The sequence below is a fragment of the Dipodomys spectabilis genome, unplaced genomic scaffold (genome assembly GCF_019054845.1).
Source record: "Dipodomys spectabilis isolate Male_0828 unplaced genomic scaffold, ASM1905484v1 ptg000107l, whole genome shotgun sequence".
Classification (NCBI taxonomy): Eukaryota; Metazoa; Chordata; class Mammalia; order Rodentia; family Heteromyidae; genus Dipodomys; species Dipodomys spectabilis.
The window spans coordinates 7,857,677-7,879,037 of NW_024870784.1; the positions used below are offsets into that span (position 1 = coordinate 7,857,677).

Sequence of the window (21,361 nt, forward strand, 5' to 3'; positions counted from 1 at the left end):
AAAGGAAGAAAATCTGGCGGAAATGGATGCATTTTTAGAGAAATACAAGTTACCCAAACTGAGCAAAGAAGAAGTTAACCAATTAAATAAGCCAATATCCTATAATGAGATACAGGAAGCTATCAAAAGTCTTCCAACAAAAAAAAGCCCAGGACCAGATGGATTCACAGCAGAATTCTATAAGACCTTTAAAGAAGAACTAATACCCATACTCCTCAAGCTCTTCAGAGAAACAGAGAAGGAGGGAGCTATCCCAAACTCATTCTACGAAGCCAATATCACACTCATCCCCAAACCAGGCAAAGACCCAACCAAAAAGGAGAATTACAGGCCAATCTCCTTGATGAACACAGATGCAAAGATCCTTAACAAGATTCTAGCTAACAGAATCCAGAAACACATAAAAAAAATAATACACTATGATCAGGTAGGCTTCATCCCAGAGACACAGGGATGGTTTAACATACGTAAGTCAATAAATGTAATCCAGCATATCAACAGAGCCAAGGTCAAGAATCACATGATTATCGCCACAGATGCAGAAAAGGCCTTTGATAAAATTCAACATTCATTCATGCTAAAAGCTCTGGAGAAAATAGGAATAGAAGGAACATTTCTAAAAACAATAAAAGCCATTTATGACAGACCAATAGCCAATATTATACTTAATGGGGAAAAGCTACAACCAATCCTCCTAAAAACAGGAACAAGGCAAGGATGTCCACTGTCTCCACTCCTCTTCAACATAGTCCTAGAACCCTTAGCCAGGGCAATAAGGCAAGAAAAAGACATTAAAGGGATCCGCATAGGGAAAGAAGAAGTGAAACTATCCCTTTTTGCAGACGACATGATACTATACCTCCACGATCCCAAAAACTCCATCCCCAAACTTTTAGAAATCATAAGTCACTTCGGCAAAATAGCAGGATACAAAATAAACCCACAAAAATCAGTTGCCTTCCTATACACTGATAACGCACAGGAAGAGAGGGAAATAAAGGGAGCAACCCCATTCACAATAACCTCCCAAAAAATAAAATATTTAGGAATTAACCTAACCAAAGATGTAAAAGAACTATTTAATGAGAACTATAAAAAGTTAAAGAAAGAAATTGCAGAAGACACTAGGAAATGGAAAGACCTCCCATGCTCCTGGATAGGCCGACTTAATATAGTAAAGATGGTGATACTTCCAAAATTAATATACAAATTCAATGCAATTCCTATTAAAATCCCAATGACGTACATCACTGAAATACAGAAAACAGTCCAAAAATTTATATGGAACAACAAAAGACCTAGAATAGCCAAAACAATTCTAGGGGATAAAGACAATATGGGAGGGCTATCCATGCCGAACTTCAAACTCTACTACAGAGCTATAATCACAAAGACAGCATGGTACTGGCACAAAAACAGACCCGAAGACCAATGGAACAGAATAGAAGATCCAGATATAAATCCACAGGCCTACAGCCAGCTGATATTCGACAAAGGAGCCAAAGACATACAATGGAAGAAACACAGCCTCTTCAACCGCTGGTGCTGGGAAAACTGGGCAGCCACATGCAGAAAACTAAAAGTGGACCCCAGCCTATCACCATGCACCAACATCAACTCAAAATGGATTAAAGACCTTAACATTAAACCTGAATCTCTGAAACTACTGCAGGACAGAGTAGGAGAGACACTTGAACTAATAGGCACAGGAAGGAGCTTCCTGAACAGAGTCCCAGGGTCACAACAAGTTGGAGAGAGACTCGACAAATGGGACTACCTTAAAATAAAAAGCTTCTGCACAGCTAAATCTATTGCAACTAAGCTAGAAAGACAACCAACTAATTGGGAAAAAATATTTACCAGCAATATATCAGACAAGGGGTTAACATCCTGTATATACAGGGAACTCAAGAAACTAATCCCTCCCAAACCTAACAAACCAATTACTAAATGGGCAAGGGAACTAAAGAGGGACTTCTCAAATGAAGAAATAAAAATGGCAAAGAAACACATGAGGAAATGTTCATCATCCCTGGTGGTGAAGGAAATGCAAATAAAGACAACCCTGAGATACCACCTTACCCCAGTCAGAATGTCCCACATCCACAAATCAGCCAACGACAAATGCTGGAGGGGATGTGGAGAAAGAGGAACCCTATTACACTGCTGGTGGGAATGTACACTTATACAACCACTTTGGAAAGCAGTCTGGAGGGTCCTTAGAAAGCTAAAGATTGACCTCCCTTACGACCCAGTCATACCACTTCTAGGCATCTACCCTGAACAACAGGAACCAATATACAAGGACACGTGCACCTCCATGTTTATTGCAGCACTGTTCGCAATAGCTAGGATATGGAAACAACCTAGGTGCCCCACCACAGATGAATGGATCCAAAAATTGTGGTATCTATACACAATGGAATATTATGCAGCCATTAGAAATGACAAAATAATGGCATTTGCAGGGAAATGGATGGAGCTAGAAGGAATCATGTTGAGCGAGGTAAGCCAAGAACGAAGAGACAAACGGTACATGGTCTCCCTCATAAGTGGATGCTAAATCCAAAAGGTTAGTGATACGACAAAACTAACAGGACTTAAGAAACAAAGAACTCCCGCTCATCTGGTTGAACCACTACTAAATATCCTCATGCTGCTGATCACAAATATGGTATATAACATGTGAACACTGTTATATATTACAGACTGTGGTAGACAATTTGCTCCAGGGAAGTTAGAATGAACTTGTGACTTTGAAATTATGTAATCATTTAATCACAATCAAAAAAAAAAAAAAAAAAAAAAAAGAACCTCGGGGAAGGGAGGGAGGGAGGGGATGGTCGGGGGAAAACAATGGAGGGGGTAACAATGTTCAAGAGGAAGTGTACTCATAACCTCACTCATGTAACTGTGACCCTCTGTATAGTAGCTTTACAATAAAAAAAAAAAAAAAAAAAAAAAAAAAAAAAGAGTTCACAGACTTTTCTTCCTGGCTCACCTCAAGCAGCGATGCTCAGAACTCAGCCTCCTAGGGCTTGCAGGCATGAGTCACTAGCACCCAGCCAGCAAAAAAACAAAATATATGTTTAATAAAATTAAAACAGGATCAAGAAGCTAGAGCTACTAGTTAAGCATGATCAGGTAGTCGGGCGCCAGTGGCTCATGCCTGTAATCCTACCTACTCAGGAGGCTGAGCTCTGAGGATCGTGGTTCAAAGCGAGCCCGGGCAGGAAAAGTCCATGAGACTCTTATTTCCAATAAAACCACTAAAACACCGGAAGTGGCGCTATGGCTCAAGTGCTAGAGCACTTGCCTTGAGCTGAAGAGCGCAGGGACAGCACCCAAGCCCAGAGTTCAATCCCCAGGACCGACCAAAAAAAAAAAAAAAAAGGCAAGAGGTCTGATGCAATGGTAAAGCACTTGTTCTAGCATGTGCAAGGCTTTGGGGTTGATCTCCAGCACAAAAAAGAAAAACAAAACAAAAACAGACTTTTCTAGAAATGAAGAAATATAAGCCCTCAGATTCAGGAAACACAAAAAGCCTTTAGAAAAACAATGATGATTACAGATCTACAAAAACCACAAGCCAACTATGGAACACAAGAGACAGAAAAGAAAGTAACTCCCACAATGACACAATTCCACAGAAAGGTGGACCTCCACAATGCTGAAAGGGTTCTAGGCTCCCCATAACACAGATGGGAGCAGGTGACAGGGTTCTAGGCTCCCTGTAACACAGATGGGGGCAGGTGACAGCGTTCTAGGATCCCTATAACACAGATGGGGGCAGGTGACAGGGTTCTAGGATCCCTATAACACAGATGGGTGCAGATGACAAGGTTCTAGGATCCCTGTAACACAGATGGGGGCAGGTGACAGCGTTCTAGGCTCCCTGTAACACAGATGGGGACAGGTAACAGCGTTCTAGGATCCCTATAACACAGATGGGTGCAGATGACAAGGTTCTAGGATCCCTGTAACACAGATGGGGGCAGGTGACAGGGTTCTAGGATCCCTGTAACACAGATGGGGGCAGATGACAAGGTTCTAGGATCCCTGTAACACAGATGGGGGCAGTACTGGACATGAAACTCCATGTGACAGGGTTCTAAAATCTTATAACACAGATGTGGGTAGTACTGGACATGAAAATCCATGTATCAGAGTTCTAAGACCCCTCGTAACACAAATGGGGCAGTAGTGGACAAGAAAATCCACATGACAGGGTTCTAGCATTGTTACTACTCAGGACCATTAGGCACTATACAGATGAGGAATTCTGCATAACAGACCTAGAGAGATAAATGAATGAATGTTAAAAAATAATAAAAGCATACATTCCAACTTTTAAAAACAGATAAGAGACTGAAGTCATAGAAAGTGCACCTTCTACATTTACAGAGAAAAATTACAACAAACCTAGAATTATAAACTCAACAAAAAAATTTATAGCAAATATAATAAAGCAAAAAACAGCTGAAGAAAAATAGTAGAGGGTTTTTTTTATCATAAACAAACCTGAACTAAAGTCAGGAACTGTGGCTCACATTTTTAATTCTAGCTACTCAGGAGGCTGAGATCTGAAAATCACAGTTGGAAGGCAGTCCAGCCAGAAAAGTCCTTAAGACTCTTATCTTCAATTAAACACCAAAAAGCTAGGAGTGGAGCTATGGATCAAGTAGTAGAACTTAGCCTTGAACAAAAAAGCCCAGGGACAGTGCCCAGTTCAAGCAACAGGTCTGGTACACACACACACACACACACACACACACACACACACACACACACACACACACACACACACACACACACACCTGAACTACATAATTTCAAGTAGTGATAATAAAAATAATAATGGGGGGGGGCGGAGGGAGGATGGGAAGGGATGGGAAGGGGAAACAAAGGAGGTGGCTACAATGCTTGTTAAGAAATGTACTCATTATCTTGTCCATGTAATTGTAACCCCTCTGTACAGTATTTTCACAATAAAAAAATAATAATAATGGTATATTGGTGTGAAAAGGAGGCTATCTGAAAGGGAAATGGAAAGGAAGATCAAAATGCCTTATTTATTTATCTAAGACCACAGCACAATGAAAACCACCAAACACTTTTAAAAGGGGAGAAAGCATTTGATGGACTGGTTTGGGAGTGGGAGTAAAGATGAAGGGAAAATGGCAGGGGGGTGATAATATTTTTTTAAGTATCGGGTACATCAGTGGTGTCATTAAAATCCTTTTCTATAACTAATTGATGTCAATTAAATAAGAGGGGGAAGGGTTAAAGGAACATAATAGAGAGGGTGAACTTGCTCAAAGTATACTGTACAAATCTATGACATATTCACAGTGAATACTCTGTACTATTAATATATGCTAATTCAAAAAATTTTAATAAAAGTTTTAAAAAAGAAAATCTAGCTGGGTGCTGGTGGCTCACACCTGTCATCCTCGCTATGCAGGAGGCTGAGATCTGAGGATCACAGTTCAAAGCCAGCCCAGGCAAGAAAGTCCATGAGACTCATCCCCAGTGAATCACAAGAAAACCAGAAGTGGCGCTGTGGCTCAAGTGGTAGAGCGCTTGCCTTGGGCTGAAGAGCTGAGGGACGGCACCCAGGCCCAGAGTTCAAGCCCCATGACCAAAAAGAGAAAAGAGAGTTTGTAGCCAGCCTCAGAATTGCAGAACCACTGATAAGAGAGCTGCTGGCAGTGGAGCCAGCACTGAGCCAGGCAAAGCCAACAGCTGCTGCCTGCCATGGTGAGCACAGTGATGCTCTCTTCAGGGAAGACAGCGGATCCTGGGGTCTCACACAGTGCAGCCTCTGCAGCATCCAGTGCAGAGACTAGCAACTACTCAACTGGCAGTGACCGCTAGTGCAAGGAGAAGAACACAGAGTTAAGGGCTTGCCAAAAGGCTCAATGACAATGACTTTTTAAGTATTATAATTCAATATTTTTTAAAAATCAAAACTAGGGGCTGGGAAGGTGACTCAGTGGTGGAGTGCTTGCCTTGCATATATGAGGCCCTGGGTTCAATTTCTCAGCACTACATAAGCAGAAAAAGCTGGAAGTGGTGCTGTGGCTCAAGTGGTAGAGCGCTAGCCCTGAGCTGAAGAGCTGAAGGACAGCGCCCAGACCTAGAGTTCAGGCCCCACAACCAAAAAAAAAAAAAAAAAAAATCAAAACTAATGCAAAAAGTCTATAAGCATTACCAAAATATTTTGAATAAAAACTGATCAGTAACAGTGCCATGCTAAAACATACTGGATCCTAGAACAAGAGAAAATAATGAATACTACTCAATCCCATTAATTAAGGACTAATTAAAAATATGACACAAGCATATGTACACAAAAAAACCTCATTGTGTGTTACAATGTCTGGTTTTCCTACTAAGCTTAGTCTGTCAAAACCAAGCTCTTTGGCTTGCCCGGAGAGTAATCACAGAGTGCGCACTTTGTGACCGAGAGCTTCACAAAGCACAATACGTTAAGACAGGGTCTCTCTTCTCCCCCCACCTCTCCAGGGGCATTCTCAAAGTCAAAGGCAATTCCCAATCCCCAAAAAACAAAGCTATACCAGCATCTTCAAGAACAGAGATTCTCTATCCTCCCAAAGACTAAAAATGAGCCAATTTTTTTTGTCAGTCATGGGGCTCGAACTCAGGGCCTGGGCACTATCCCTGAGCTCTTTTGCTCAAGGATAGTGCTCTACCACCTTAAGTCACAGCACTATTTCTGGTTTTCTGCTGGTTAATTGGAGATAAGAGTCTCATGGACTTTCCTGCCCCGACTGGCTTTGAACTGTGATCCTCAGATCTCAGCCTGAGTAGCTAGGATGACAGGCGTGAGCCACCAGCGCCCAGCTGACTGGCTTAGTGCTCTCTCTGCAATCACAAAGGCAGGGTAGAAGTCCAGACACGGCCCAGACATTTCTTATGTGGGGTACTCTAGTCCCAAGTGGGTTAGAGGTTAACAATTGGAAGGCTGCTGAGAGAGGAAGCCAAGGGCTCTTCAAGCAATTTCTCGAACTCCACTGCTATCAGCTCTGGAGGTTCCATGGCTGGTGGAGACCCAGCCTTTACACACAACCTTGCTTTGAAGCTAGAAGAGGGATAAGCTAGTCCATAAATGCTTGTGTAGACCACAAAAGCAAAGCAGGTAATTGATTTTCATCTACAACATATACAAAGAACTATAGCACATCATGTGAGAACACAGTACAACAGAAAAAGAAAAAAATGAACAGGCTACTTATAAGATTGTAAAAAAAAAAAGAATAAAATCAGGAAGAGGAAAGTGGATGATTAATGGATGATGCAAATACTTTTTATAGAATAATGAGGGCTGGGAAGGTGGCTCAGTGGTAGAGCGCTTGCCTTGCATGCCTGAGGCCCTGGGTTTGATTCCTCAGCACCACATAAGCAAAAAAGAAAAAAGCCAGAAGTGGCGCTGTGGCTCAAGTGGTAGAGCGCTAGCCTTGAGCTGAATTGCTGAGGGACAGCGCCCAGGCCCAGAGTTCAGGCCCCACGACCGGACCCAAAAAAAAAACCAACCAAACAAACAAACAAAAAAGTATATAATAATGAGATGCTGACAAGAACACAAAAAACAGAACGTTGTATACTTTGTATCTAATAAAGCCTAGATACAATTCCTACTTGCCCATGTCCTACTTCTCAAATATTCCACTTTAAGAAAACTTCTACAGGACTTTTCACACAGGTTAGCAAGGAACTATTTGCCAACGATGTTTAATGTAGACTATCCATCATTAGAATCTGAAAAAGAAACTAAATACAAGGAAGGGAAAGGACAACCCAAATGTATTTTTGCTGTGATGTGATACAAGAAAGACATAAACTAGATTCATAAAATTACAACTAAAAGATTAGACATACATGTATGTCATATTACAGTATATCTATATATACACACATATACATGTAGTTGCTCACATGTATAGATGTGTTAGCACAAAATTGTAGAACAGACTAGAATCTGATCTGGACAGGACAACATAAATACACCCACCTCTTGCTTCCAATGAGTACAGCTATAGATTCTGATCTGAATACATACAACAGCTACCTGAGGCCTCTATAAACAGCAGCACTCACTGGGGGAGCAGAACAGTTTGAAGGATCAGTACCCCGAGCTCCCACCAGCCTGGGCTCCTGGAGACCTATGCCCAGTAGCAGCACTGTCCACAAAGAGGGCGGAAGGCTTGCAGGAAACAAGGGGTCTTCTGGCAGCTGTGGTGGCCACGGGAACCCAGACAACTGAGACATCTGGAGGGCACTGGGCATTTCCTGCCCAGAGAGGTCAGTGAGCCTCTGAACTCCCTTGCTGGGTAGCTGTGGGCAAAGTAAGACCAGAAGCTGCAACAGGACTCTAGGTAGGGGTGAGAAAATGGAGTCCTAGGGAACTGTGGCATATTGGAGGAACAGGGGAGAGGTAAGAGCTTGGCTAAGTGAGCCTGCAGAGCTGTGTGCCAACGCTCAGCCTCATTCCACGCTGGCCATATGGGTACCTCCTCATAAACAGTCCTGAGAAGAGGGTCGATCACCTGAGCCTCACACAGACAACCAAGATGGCATGTGGGGACACATGAGGGCATATCCACCCAACAGCATGGGCAAAGATCCAGATGGAGACATTTTTGCCAACAGGATTGACACTGAAACACAACACAAAAAAGGATTTCACTGGAACTTGTGACTCAAGCCCAGCCAGGCTGGCTGTTGGTTTAAACAAGGCTGAATTCAAAGACAATGGCCAAATGTCAGGATTAACCAGTTACTTGAGTAAGAAAGAAGTAAGAAAAATCTTAACTCTTGCAGAAAAAGAAAGTCAAAAGACACTAAAGCCAGGATAATAGAGATGCTGAAAGTATATGGCGTTAATTTGATCTGATTTAGTATGTGTGTGTCTGCACGCGCACACATGCATGCACTCAAGGGTATGGTACTGCAGCTTGAACACAGGATCTCAGACTTGGCTTTTTCACTCAAGACTGGTGCTCTGTCACTTGAGGCACACCTCTACTTCCCTTTTTTTTTTTTTTCGGGGGGGGGGGGGCTTAATTGGAGGTAAGAAACTCATAGAATTCTTCTGTGGCCAAGCCGGCTTTAACCCCACGATTCTCGGATCTCTGCTTTCTGAGTAGGTAGGATTACAGTTAAGACACCAGTGCCTGGTTGGCTTCTATTTAAGAGATTACAGCAAAAAACAATGCTCTGATAAGGAAAAGCTCTGAATGAATGGTGTGACAAGAACCATACAAAAACACCCTACAGCCTGAGGGCTGTGGCTAAGCGGTAGAGTGCTTACCTACCTGTGGGAGGCCCTGGGTTCTATTCCTAGGACTTCCAAAAAAGGAAAATTAAAAAGATTTCCTGCCCTAATCCCTGTAACTATAAATACATCGCATCTTGATTGTGTTAAATTGCCTGGCAAAGGGGTTCTGCAACGACATTAAGGTTACTCATCAGAGCTCTGAGTTGATTAAAATGGGTTTATGCAGGTACGGCTAATCTAATCACATGTCCTTGGGCGGGGCTGGCGGCCGACGAGGACCGCTGAGAGACTCCATGTAACTGGAGGACTCCGTGAGCAAGGAAGCTTCAGAAAGAAAGCCATGCGAGAAGGGTCCCACTCAGCTGTGTGGGAAAGTATGTGCTGAAAGTATGGGCTAGAAAAGCCCAGCCTGGCATTTCCCTGAGCTTGGCCTGTGTGACCCAAACAGAGACACCATTCAAGCCCACTCAGACTTCTAACCCACAGCACTGTGGGATGACAAATGTCCTAACTTGTGTTCTAACTTGCTCCATGACATCTGCTGTCTAGGAGTGGAGCACTGTAGGAACAGACACCTTCTGGGGTTAATGAGACCACCAGTGCTAGAACCCTAAGGCATCACATACGACTCTAGAGCTGGGACTCATGATTATTCTAAAGTGAGAACATTTTTTCTTAATTTCTTCTCCTCTCCTCTGCTCTCTTGTCCTCTTCTCCGCTCTGTGTGTGAGTGTGGGTGTCTGTCTCTCTCTGTCTCTCTGTCTCTCTCTCTTTTTTGGCTTTGGGACAGGGCTCCTCTCCTCCCTCCCCCCCCAATCTCTTTCTCTCTCTCTTTTTCCTCTTTTTTGGCTTTGAGACCGGGCCCTGAGGTGTAGCCTGGACTGGTCTCAAACTCTCAATCCCCCCACCTCAGTTTCCTGAGTGCTGGGGTTATATAGAAGTATACTACCACATCCTGCTCATTTTTTTCTAACTGTACTAGATTGAACCCAGGACATCTCATTTGCTAGGCAAGTGCTCTACCACTTGAGTTACATTTCCAGCATATTTTTCTAAACTACTATTAACCCCGCCATTGGGAGGTAGATAGGAGGATCATGAGTGTAAGGCCAATCTGGAATATACAGTCAGCACCAGGTCAGTCTGGGCTACAAAGCCAGACCCTGTTTAAAACTAAATTAAATTCCACCAAACAGATAGTGCATCCTTAACCTCTCCAACAGATGTGTTTTTTCTTTTTTTTAGAAATAGTGAAGCCTAGTGGGCAAAGCCCTTTGTATACCACTGAGAACTGGTAGCTGTTAGGCACATACACTTTGAGTTTGGTGCACTGTCCTGGCTTCAAGTCCCCCAGCAGCTGTAACATGGTGTCCAGGAGCACCCGACTAGAATTAACCAGGAATTCACGACCGCATGCTATGGCAGCAACATCTGCAACAGACATGAGACAAAGCGTCAAGACTGTGGGGGGCTGCACAATATGGAAAATTCTCTTCAGGATCGAGTATGTAGCACTGGTTTTCTCCTAAGGAAAATATCAACAACTGATCACTAAAAAGCTGTATTGTTCTTGATCACCATAGGAACTACGATAAGGGGAGGGGAGGGGAAGGGTGTCCTGAGCTATGGCCCCAGGCCCCAGAGCACTGGATGGCCTCCATCTAGCCCAAGCAGAAGTCGGGGCTGGTGGCCTGGCCTGGGAGTGAGCATACTCTCAATTCTGCCAGTACTGGCTAGTAACTTTTATTTGGTCAGTCATGGGGCTTGAACTCAGGGCCTGGGTGCTGTCCCTGAGCTTTTGAGCTCAAGACTAGTGCTCTACCACTTTGAGCCACAGCTCTACTTCCAGTTTTCTGATGGTGAGCCTGAGCTGGCTCTGAACCTTGATCCTCAGACCTCAGGCCTCTTTCATAGCTGGGATTCTAGGTATGAGCCAGCTGGGTAGTAACTTAACTATGACATGAAACTGAAAGCATATGAGGTCAAAGGCAGGGTAGGAAAGCTTACTCTGAAAGGACTTTTTCCCCCCAAATGTTACCATAATGTACTGTGATCAGCAAATGGCTTCTTCATACATGGGACCTGCAAACCAGCATGTGCACAGAGCAAGGCATCCATCTGGTGCTCAGCGGATGGTGCTCTATCAACACCTCAACACCTGTAAGGAACATCAGCAACCCAAGAACATAGATGTGCTTTCTTGACCCTTTTCTCCAGTTAGGGCTGAAAGAAGCATAATCCAAAGTGGTTTAAGGATTATCAAACAAGTAGGGCAAGGTGGAAGTGAGGCTGGCAGCAGCATCCTTGTCTTTTTCCTGACTTCAATGGAAATGCTTCTGGAAATCCACCACTAAATATAATGTCTGACCTGTTTCTAATGGACAGTTTATCTTTAATTTGCTAACAATTACCAAAATCAGAGAGAATTTTTATACTCATTTTGTACTTGCTATCTTACTGCAGAACATAAAATTTCATCAGTGCTACCTGATCAACTTCATGGAATCATGCCCTTTGTATCCCTGCTTATCTTTGTTGACCTAAGCTGTAATTAAGCAAGTGAGGTATATTAAAAGCCTCCTAACACTAATGGACTTTTTCCTATTTCTACTTACCTCTCTAGCATTTTTACTTCTTAACTGGTGCTATATATCATTTGGAACATAATTTTGTGACATGACCCTTCCTTAACAAAATGTATCTTCTTTGCTTAATGAATTTCGACCTGGAACTATACTCTCTAGCAAATGACACACACCGCTTTCACTACCGAAATATTTGGGGGGGGGGAGGTGACACAGTTAAGCTTTTAGCATCATGAGCACATGGAAGGTGCCTGTGGCATCTTGTAGGGGAAAGCAGTGCTTAGGTAACCAAAGCACATCGCCCACTGGGCCCCAGTAGGAAACATCAGCTACCTGGGATCTGGTAGACGGTTCCCAGTAAGACATGCTATCCATGCAGACTCCCATACTATCTCCTGCACTGCAACTCACTTGTAACTGGTAACCGCAGCAAAACTGACATCCTATGTCACCTGTGAGATAGGAAGAAGCCTACATTCACTTCCATCCTGTCCCCTTACCACACTTCCACCAGCCCTGAATTTCCTGGAGATGAAAGAGACAGGATGAAGCCATGAGACTATACAAGGAGACAGAGAGAGATAGCTGCCAAGTCTCAGCTCTTCTACCCCTCACAATGAGGTGCTCCTGCAGCAGTTCTACCCCTCACAATGAGGTGCTCCTGCAGCAGTTCTACCCCTCACAATGAGGTGCTCCTGCAGCAGTTCTACCCCTCACAATGAGGTGCTCCTGCAGCAGTTCTACCCCTCACAATGAGGTGCTCCTGCAGCAGTTCTATCCCTCACAATGAGGTGCTCCTGCAGCAGTTCTACCCCTCACAATGAGGTGCTCCTGCAGCAGTTCTACCCCTCACAATGAGGTGCTCCTGCAGCAGTTCTATCCCTCACAATGAGGTGCTCCTGCAGCTCTTCTACCCCTCACAATGAGGTGCTCCTGCAGCTCTTCTACCCCTCACAATGAGGTGCTCCTGCAGCTCTTCTACCCCTCACAATGAGGTGCTCCTGCAGCTCTTCTACCCCTCACAATGAGGTGCTCCTGCAGCAGTTCTACCCCTCACAATGAGGTGCTCCTGCAGCAGTTCTACCCCTCACAATGAGGTGCTCCTGCAGCTGTTCTATCCCTCACAATGAGGTGCTCCTACAGCTGTTCTACCCCTCACAATGAGGTGCTCCTGCAGCTCTTCTACCCCTCACAATGAGGTGCTCCTGAAGCTGTTCTATTCCTCACAACTCTGGTGCTCCTCCTGCAGCAGTTCTACCCCTCACAATGAGGTGCTCCTGCAGCAGTTCTATCCCTCACAATGAGGTGCTCCTGCAGCAGTTCTACCCCTCACAATGAGGTGCTCCTGCAGCAGTTCTATTCCTCACAATGAGGTGCTCCTGCAGCAGTTCTATTCCTCACAATGAGGTGCTCCTGAAGCTGTTCTACCCCTCACAGTGAGGTGCTCCTGAAGCTGTTCTACCCCTCACAATGAGGTGCTCCTGCAGCAGTTCTATCCCTCACAATGAGGTGCTCCTGCAGCAGTTCTACCCCTCACAACTCTGGTGCTCCTCCTGCAGCTGTTCTATTCCTCACAACTCTGGTGCTCCTCCTGCCCCCAGGCTGTTCCGTCCCTCACACTTGTGGTCCTCCCCACGGAGGCCACCACAGGTGCTGCAGGACAGCAGCAAGTTGCCTCCCAAGTTCTTGTCCAACTGCAGACTTGTGAGCTAACCCATACTGTCCATAGCAGGCAACATGCCCCCAGTACAGAAAATTATTAGGCAATGAGGTCTTGCATCATAGATCTGCTACTATTACGAAAAATGCCATGGTACCATTCACTAAGTAGCAGTAACTAAAATCCAAACTATAATTTTAAATGAGTGCAAATCAACTCCTACACAGAGAGAACCAGTTGTCAACCTGCCAATATTTGTTCTTATTTGTTTTATATCATAGGGACTTTAATTTTGATATCTTGGCCTGAAAAATTGACTTGGTTATCATTCACCATACAATGACAAAGATTAGCTTAATTTTCTGTTAAGATGAGCTTTATCCAGGAGTGCCGGTAGCTCATGCCTATAATCCTAGCTACTCAAGAGCCTGAGCTCTGAAGATTGCAGTTCAAAGCCAGCCTGGGCAGGAAAGGCCGTAAGACTTATTCCAATTAACCACCAGAAAACCAGAAGTGGCACTGTGGCTCAAGTGGTAGAGCACTGGCCTTGAGCTGAAGAGCTGAGGGACAGCGCCTAGGCCCAGAGCTCAAGCCCCACGACCAACCAAAAAAAAAAAAGAAGCAGCAGCAGCAGCTCAGAGAAAGTGCCCGGGCCCTGAGTTCAAGCCCCAGAACTGGCAAGAGGAAAAACAAATGAACAAACACCAGCAGTTTGCTGGTGGCTCACACCTTTAACCCTAGCTACTTAGGAGGCTGCAATCTGGGGATCGCGTCCAAAGCCAGCCCGGACAGGAAAGCCCAAGAGACTCTTATCTCACACACAGCTATCAATCTCACCTCTGCAGCCCGTCTCCAGGGCACAGGCTCAGCATGGGTATCCAGAGCATTCCCTAGAGCCGTCTTCACACACGGAACTGTAACTACGAAACCATGCAAAAGTCACTACATTTGAAAATAATAACTTACTTGTTACAATTCCAGCCAGTGCAAAAACAAACTGATTTTCGTCAGAATCCAGCTCTTTAACATCGCCATCCAGTGACTTCACAAAACTCTCCATTGTCTGACCGGTGATTCTGAAGAACTTCAGAGCCTTTTCCTGTCAAAAAGATTGATACTGTGTCATACTTTTTCACAGATACCAATGTAAAAACATTGAAGAAGTTCAGGATACAAATAATCCTGTACCTAAGAAGGATTACAGTTCAAAGCCAACATGGAGAGGAAAGTCTGTCACACTCTAATTTTCAATTAACCATTAAAAAAAAAAAAGCTAGAAGAGGACCTGTGTCTCAAGTGCCAAAGTGCCAGCCTTGAGAGAAAACATTCAGGAGCAGTGCCTAAGGCCCTAAGTTCAAGCCCCAATACTGGCATTAAAAAAAAAAAAAAACCAGAAGTGCCAGGTGCCAGTGGCTAGCACCTATAATCTACTCAGGAGGTGACTTCTGAGGATTGCTGTTCAAAGCCAGCCAGGGCAGGAACATCCATGAGATTCTTATCTCTACTTAACTACCAGAAAACCAAAGTGGCGCTATGGCTCAAGCTGAAGAGCTCAGGGACAGAGCCCAGGCCCAGAGTCCAAGCCCCACAATGGACAAAAAAAAAAAAAAACTCCAAGACATACAACAAGACTGATTTTGGTTTAATTACAGAAGTAGTATTTTTAAATCTCTTCCTCCATAGTAAAAGTTCTCACTGAACGTGGGTACTGTGTTTACCCCTCTCATCCTGGCTACTTGGGAGGCTGAGAAATGTAGAATCACAGTTCAAGGACAGCCCAAGCAGACCCTAGCACACAGGAAAAAGCTGGACTTGATGGCAAGAGTCTGTCTTCATGACTATTATGGGAAGCCAAACTGGGCAGATCACAGTCCAGGCACACACCCAGGAAGTGAGACCCTATCTCAAAAATAACCTGCACAAGTTAGGCACTGGTATAGCTCATGCCTATAATCCTAGCTACTCAGGAGGCTGAGATCTGAGGATTTCAGCTTGACACTAGCCTGTGAGGGAAAGGCCATGAGACTCTTAATCTCCAATGAACAACCTACAAACCGGAAGTAGAGCTAAGGCTCAAAGTGGTAAAGCATAAAAGCTCAAGGACAGGGCCCACGTCCTGAGTTCAAGTTCCATGACCAATCAAAACATACAATAAATATTAATTTCCCAAGAGATAATATATATATAAGCACTTTAAACTTCATCACACTCTTTACAAATAAAGTTATCACTGAAGGGGTTAATATATCAACAAATAGCCATGAATGCTAGGGAAAAGGTGACAATATTTCATTCCATTCATTTTACATATCCTCAGAGCACCAGGTTAGGTGACCACAGGAGGCATTTGATGACAGTCTAATAAGTGAACTAAAACCCAAGGGGTAGCAGTCTCTAGAGGCCTTAGGAGACAGAACGTCTCCTTAAGCACACTAGACAGCATCCAGCGAGCCACTGGTCACACTTACTCCAGCCAGGATGGCCTTGACAACTTCCTCGCTGCTGGAGACACCCCACAGGAGGGTGCAGGCGGCCGCTCCCATTTCTGTACAATACTCGGCCTGTTGTAGGAGCTGCTGTTTGGCTTCAATCAGCTGTTGTCGAAGAGCCAGCTTCTCCTAAATTCATTAACAATAATTAAAAAGAAAATCAGGAAAACAGACAGTAGCATTCAACCTCAAAATATCTGCTAGATTTGCTCTATTATAAAGACATTTTCTAAAGAAGAACTGTTTACAGAATTACAGAAAACAGCTGCAAATAAAAACTAGTTCTTAAAAACTCTTTTCCCATGGTATAACCCCTGTTTTTCACTGTATTTGATATTGGTATAATTTGGGGAGGGGAAGGGTAAAAACAAATTGTTTAAATAGGGATACAGGTGGACCCATTGCAACAATGAGATGTACAAGATGCTATGTCAAAAACGAGCTTTACAACTTTGGGGAGGGGTGTAGTGATGGAGATGGGAGGGCAGGGATGGTAGGAGAAAAACAAAAAGGATAAGGCAACAACGCCTGATAAGAAATGCACCCATTACCTTGCTTGTGTAATTGTAGTCCCTCTGTACGGTATTTTCACAATAAAAAACTTACTAAAAAATCATAACTCTTACAGAAAAAGTAAATTCCATGGGGGGGGGGAGAAGTGGGAGAGGTGTGACAGTAGGAGAAAAACAAAGGAGGGGTAACAATGCTCAACAAGAAATATACTCATCGGGCTGGGAAGGTGGCTCAGTGGTAGAGCGCTTGCCTTGCATGCATGAGGCCCTGGATTCGATTCCTCGGCACCACATAGGCAGAAAAAGCTGGAAGTGAGGCTATGGCTCAAGTGGTAGGGTTCTAGCCTTGAGCTGAAGAGCTGAGGGACAGTGCCCAGGCCCAGAGTTCAGGCCCCACGACCGACCAAAAAAAAAGAAATGTACTCATTACCTTACTGACACTGAATAACAGGGGCAGACACAGGGTAGGACATAAGTAAAGAAGTATTGTAGGAGAAATCCTAGGTAGACTAGAAATCCTAGGTAGCTATTTCTAAATAGCTTTAAAAGACATGAAATTGTTTCTAAAGCCTGTTTTTTAAAAAATTCTATCACAGTATTTCCTTATGCAATTCTTGCTTGCAGCTGGGTAGCTACCCAGAAGGCTGAGTCTGAGGATTGACATTCAAAAGCCAGCCCTAGCAGGAAACTCCATCAGATTCTTATCTCCAATTAACCACCAAAAAAGGCAGAAGTGGAGGTGTGGCTCAAGCACTGCTAAGCAAAAATCTCAGAGGCAATGTTCAGGCCCTGATTTCAAACCCTAGAAGCAGCAAAAATACAAAACAAGTTTCTTGAAATTTTGTATCAATGTTTACTGCAACTTTCCTTTTATTATCATAAAAATGACAACTCTTCCCTTTCAAATTAAAAATATAAAAGTAAAAATATGACAGTAAAGATTATGCTCATCTGAATTGCTGAGGGATAGCACCCAGGCCCAGAGTTCAAGCCCCATCACCGACCAAAAAAAAATTGGAAAAAAAATTGGAATAAGATTATGCTCAAGCCCAGCACTGGCGGCTCACACCTGTAATCCTAGCTACTCAGGAAGCTGAGATCTGAGGATCTCAGCTCAAAACCAGACAGGGCAGGAAAGTCCATGAGACTCTTATCTCTAGTCACCAGAAAACAGGAAGTGGCACTGTGGCTCAAGTGGTAGAGCTGAAGAGCTCAGAGACAGTGCCCAGGCCCAGAGTTCAAGCCCCATGACCGACCAAAAAAAAAAAAAAAAAAAGATAGGCAAAAGGACACTATTGGGAATTAAGACTTTGTGTGAAACTGAGTTTAAAGGCAATGGATTAATTAATCTGGCTGAAGAAATTTCAAGGCAGCCCAGCATTCAGGCTGTGGCACTGGTTTTCCTGGCTGCTTTCAGCCAGATTTACAGAAAAAAAAATCTAACACAAAAAGTAGAACAGAAAGACATGAAAACCAGCTACTGAGGAGCCTGAGATCTGAGAATCAAGGATTGGAACAAACCTTGGGATGACAAATTTATAAGACTTCTATCTCCAATGAAACAGAAGGAAGCCAGAAATGAAGTCATGGCTCAGGTGGTAGAGCACCAGCCATGAGTAAGAACAAAAAGCTCTGAGTTCAAGCACCAGTGAAGGGGTAGGGAACTTGAAAGCCTTGAAGTTTTGGGGGTTTTTTGTTTTGTTTCATTTTTTGTCAGTCGTGGGGCCTGAACTCTGGGCCTGGGCACTGTCCCTCAGCTCTTAGCTCAAGGCTAGCGCTCTACCACTGGAGTCACAGTGCCACTTTTGGCTTTTTCTGCTATGTGGCGCTGAGGAATCGAACCAAGGGCCTGCCTCATGCATGCAAGGCAAGCACTCTACCACTGAGCCACCTTCCCAGTCCAAAACCTTGAAGTTTGTCCAGAAAAGAAGAATATATAAAGCTGGGACTGAGGGAAAAAGATTACATCCATTAAAAGGATGCCAAGTACTTTGTACCAGAACATCAGGAAATATGCCTAGGGGACACTTGAGAATCACAGAAGCCTCTTAGGCATCTACCCAGAGCATTATAAGTCAGGATATGGTCAAGACATTGGCACACCCACGTTCGTTGCTGCACTATCACAATAGCCAAGTTATGGAGACAGATGACCTACAATAGAGAAGTGAATCCCAAAAATGTAGTTCTTATATACAATGGAATTATACTCCTCCATTAGCAAGAGAAATATTATGTCATTTGCAGGAAAATGGATGAACCTAGAACAAAACACAGTAAGTAAGCCAGGCCCAGAGCAACAAGCAGTGCATGTTTTCTCTCACATATGGAAGCTAGATCTAAAATGCAACCAGGCATAATATCATATACAGGGCTCCATGCATTTATACACAAACTGATTTTTTTTTGGGGGGTCCGGTCATAGGGCCTGAACTCTGGTCCTGGGCGCTGTCCCTCAGCTCTTCAGCTCAAGGCTAGCGCTCTACCACTTGAACCACAGCACCACTTCTGGCTTTTTTTTCCTGCTTATGTGGTGCTGAGGAATCAAACCCAGGGCCTCATGCATGCAAGCAAGAGCTCCACCACTGAGCCACCTTCCCAGCCCCACAAAGTTATTTTAAAAGGTTATACGTAGGGAAGGAACGCAAAGGTGAAACTCCTCTGAACAACTAAAGTACTATTTATCAAGATGAACACCACGATGGAACAAACACCAAATGGAAACATTTGCGGGGGGACAGACAGAGAGGGGCACAGGAATGGAGAGAGGAAGGGTAAGCAAATGCAATCATTGTAATATATATATATATATATATATATATATAATGTAAAACATGAACTAGGTGACTTATGGGTAGGGACAGGAAGGGAAAATGGGAAAAACCAAAAGAAGGGGTAACATTGTCCAAGCAGCATTGTACTCACATAATCTGACTTAGGAAATTATAACCCCTTTGTCCAACTTCTTAATAATAACAATGAGAAGAAAGAAAGAAAGAAAGGAAGGAAGGAAGGAAGGAAGGAAAGAAAGAGAGAGAAACAAACAAACAAAGAAAGAAAGAAAGAGGAAACCCCACCATGGCCCGTGGTAGCTCATTTGAATGATTGTCCCTTAAGAAGAGGAACAGGGCTGGGTGCCAGTGGCTCACGCCTGTAATCCTAGCTACTCAGGAGGCTGAGATCTGAAGATCTCAGTTCAAAGCCAGCCCGGACAGGAAAGCCCGTGAGACTCTCATCTCCAATTAACCACCAGAAAACCGGAAGTGGTGCTGTGGCTCAAGTGGTAAAGCTCTAGCCTTGAGCTGTGAGTCTTGAGTGCCCAGACCCAGAGTTCAAGCCCACCATGACAGGAGGAGGAGGAGGCTCACAAGACTACCGGGGATGTTGCCCTGGGATTCATTCCACTATGCTCAGCTGCTCAGGCACTTAGAGACCAATGAAGCTGCAGTGCCAGGGGCCTGGCTGGCTCAAGCCAGGAGCAACAGACCTGGGGATCCTCCACATGGTGCTAGTTTTGCAAGCAGGAAGAAGGCAAATGTTATGGGGTCATGGAGCTTCCACTCAGATTTCAGATCAAAGCCAAGGAAGCCAGGCAGTAAGTGACAGGATCAGAGACCCTACAAGCAACCCCTAAGAGAGTGATGAGTGAGGCTGAGAGGAAAGCTGAAGATGCAGTGGAGACTGCAGGACACTAGAGATGCCGGAAACATGGACACCTGCCAAGGAAGAGCACAGGCACTGAACAGAGCCAGCCAGGAGTATAGAATAAGAGGGAGGAGGGAGTCTGCTCAGCGAGGCACGCTCTTTTTCTGTCTCTGCTCCCTGGCCACCGGGAGGTGAGCAACTTTGCTCCGGCACCTATGCTTGCCACAGGGTGTCCCTCCTCATCACAGATCCATGATCAGAGCGGCTGCCGTGGGTGGATGCCACTGAGACCACCAGCCAAATCGGTCTGTTTCTTGATGGGGAGACTGAGATCCACAGCTTTATTGAATCCAGGGTTTGAAACCTGAGTACCTAACTGGGCATAAAGAAGGGTGGGAGTGGGGACCACAATGATCTTTCCTCCTTTTAAGTTGTTCTGTCATGGACTTATCACAAGATGAAGAGCTCACACACCAGGGGAGCACTTAGGAGGCTTCTGGAGTGAATACTTGGTGAAGCACGGTTTCAAATCTTAAAGTGGCAGCGTAGTCCCTCCCAAGGCATACATTGGCTCTCCAGCAGTTTCTATGCCCATCAAGCTAGGGTCCTTCTTCTCTGGAGGTCAAAGGCTGCTAGGGACAGGACTTCTCTGAGCAGCCTATCCACATCACGAGCATATCCACTTTCCACTTGCCTAGTCCACTGATCTACCAAAACGGCTACACCAGGAAAGAAGGAAAGAATTCCATGAGGGCTGAGCAAAGAACAGAGCACTGCTCGGGCATCCACAGCACACTTCTTCATTGCCTCCACTCCACGCTTTGTGTCTGGCCTCTCCTCACACACTCTGCCTTTTCCTAATGATTTTTGTGCATATTCAAGTACTTACTGGCAATATCCTAATTTAGGATCACAGTCCCTGGATTCTTTCCTGGTTCCTCAACTCTATAATAAGCTTCCAGACTCCTGCCTCATGGTCTGTACAGCCCTGAACAGGGCTGACAAGGATATAGGAAAGACAGCTGCCAGAGAGAAGTCTTATTATAGCAATCCTGAGGGGTTTCCATCGGTATTAAACTAGCAGGAAACCTGACTAGAGTTGGAAAAATAGCTAAAACGTTCCTACATTTTTAACTAAGGTTAAAATACCAGGGCAAGTATATCCTATG

The 21,361-nt window shown here is 44.4% G+C and overlaps 1 protein-coding gene across 2 annotated transcripts in view; it reads right to left on the bottom strand.

Moving 5' to 3' along the window:
• LOC122114252 (heat shock transcription factor 2 binding protein) overlaps positions 1-21,361 on the bottom strand; it is a 70,148-nt gene that overhangs the window by 21,844 nt on the left and 26,943 nt on the right. For both annotated transcript variants that reach the window (XM_042687292.1, XM_042687293.1), the window contains exons 5-7: positions 16,015-16,164; positions 14,513-14,645; positions 10,615-10,732 (exon numbers count right to left, since the gene is read on the bottom strand). In XM_042687292.1, coding sequence (XP_042543226.1) covers positions 10,615-10,732; positions 14,513-14,645; positions 16,015-16,164 — 401 coding nt within the window. The remainder of the gene's footprint in view (positions 1-10,614; positions 10,733-14,512; positions 14,646-16,014; positions 16,165-21,361) is intronic.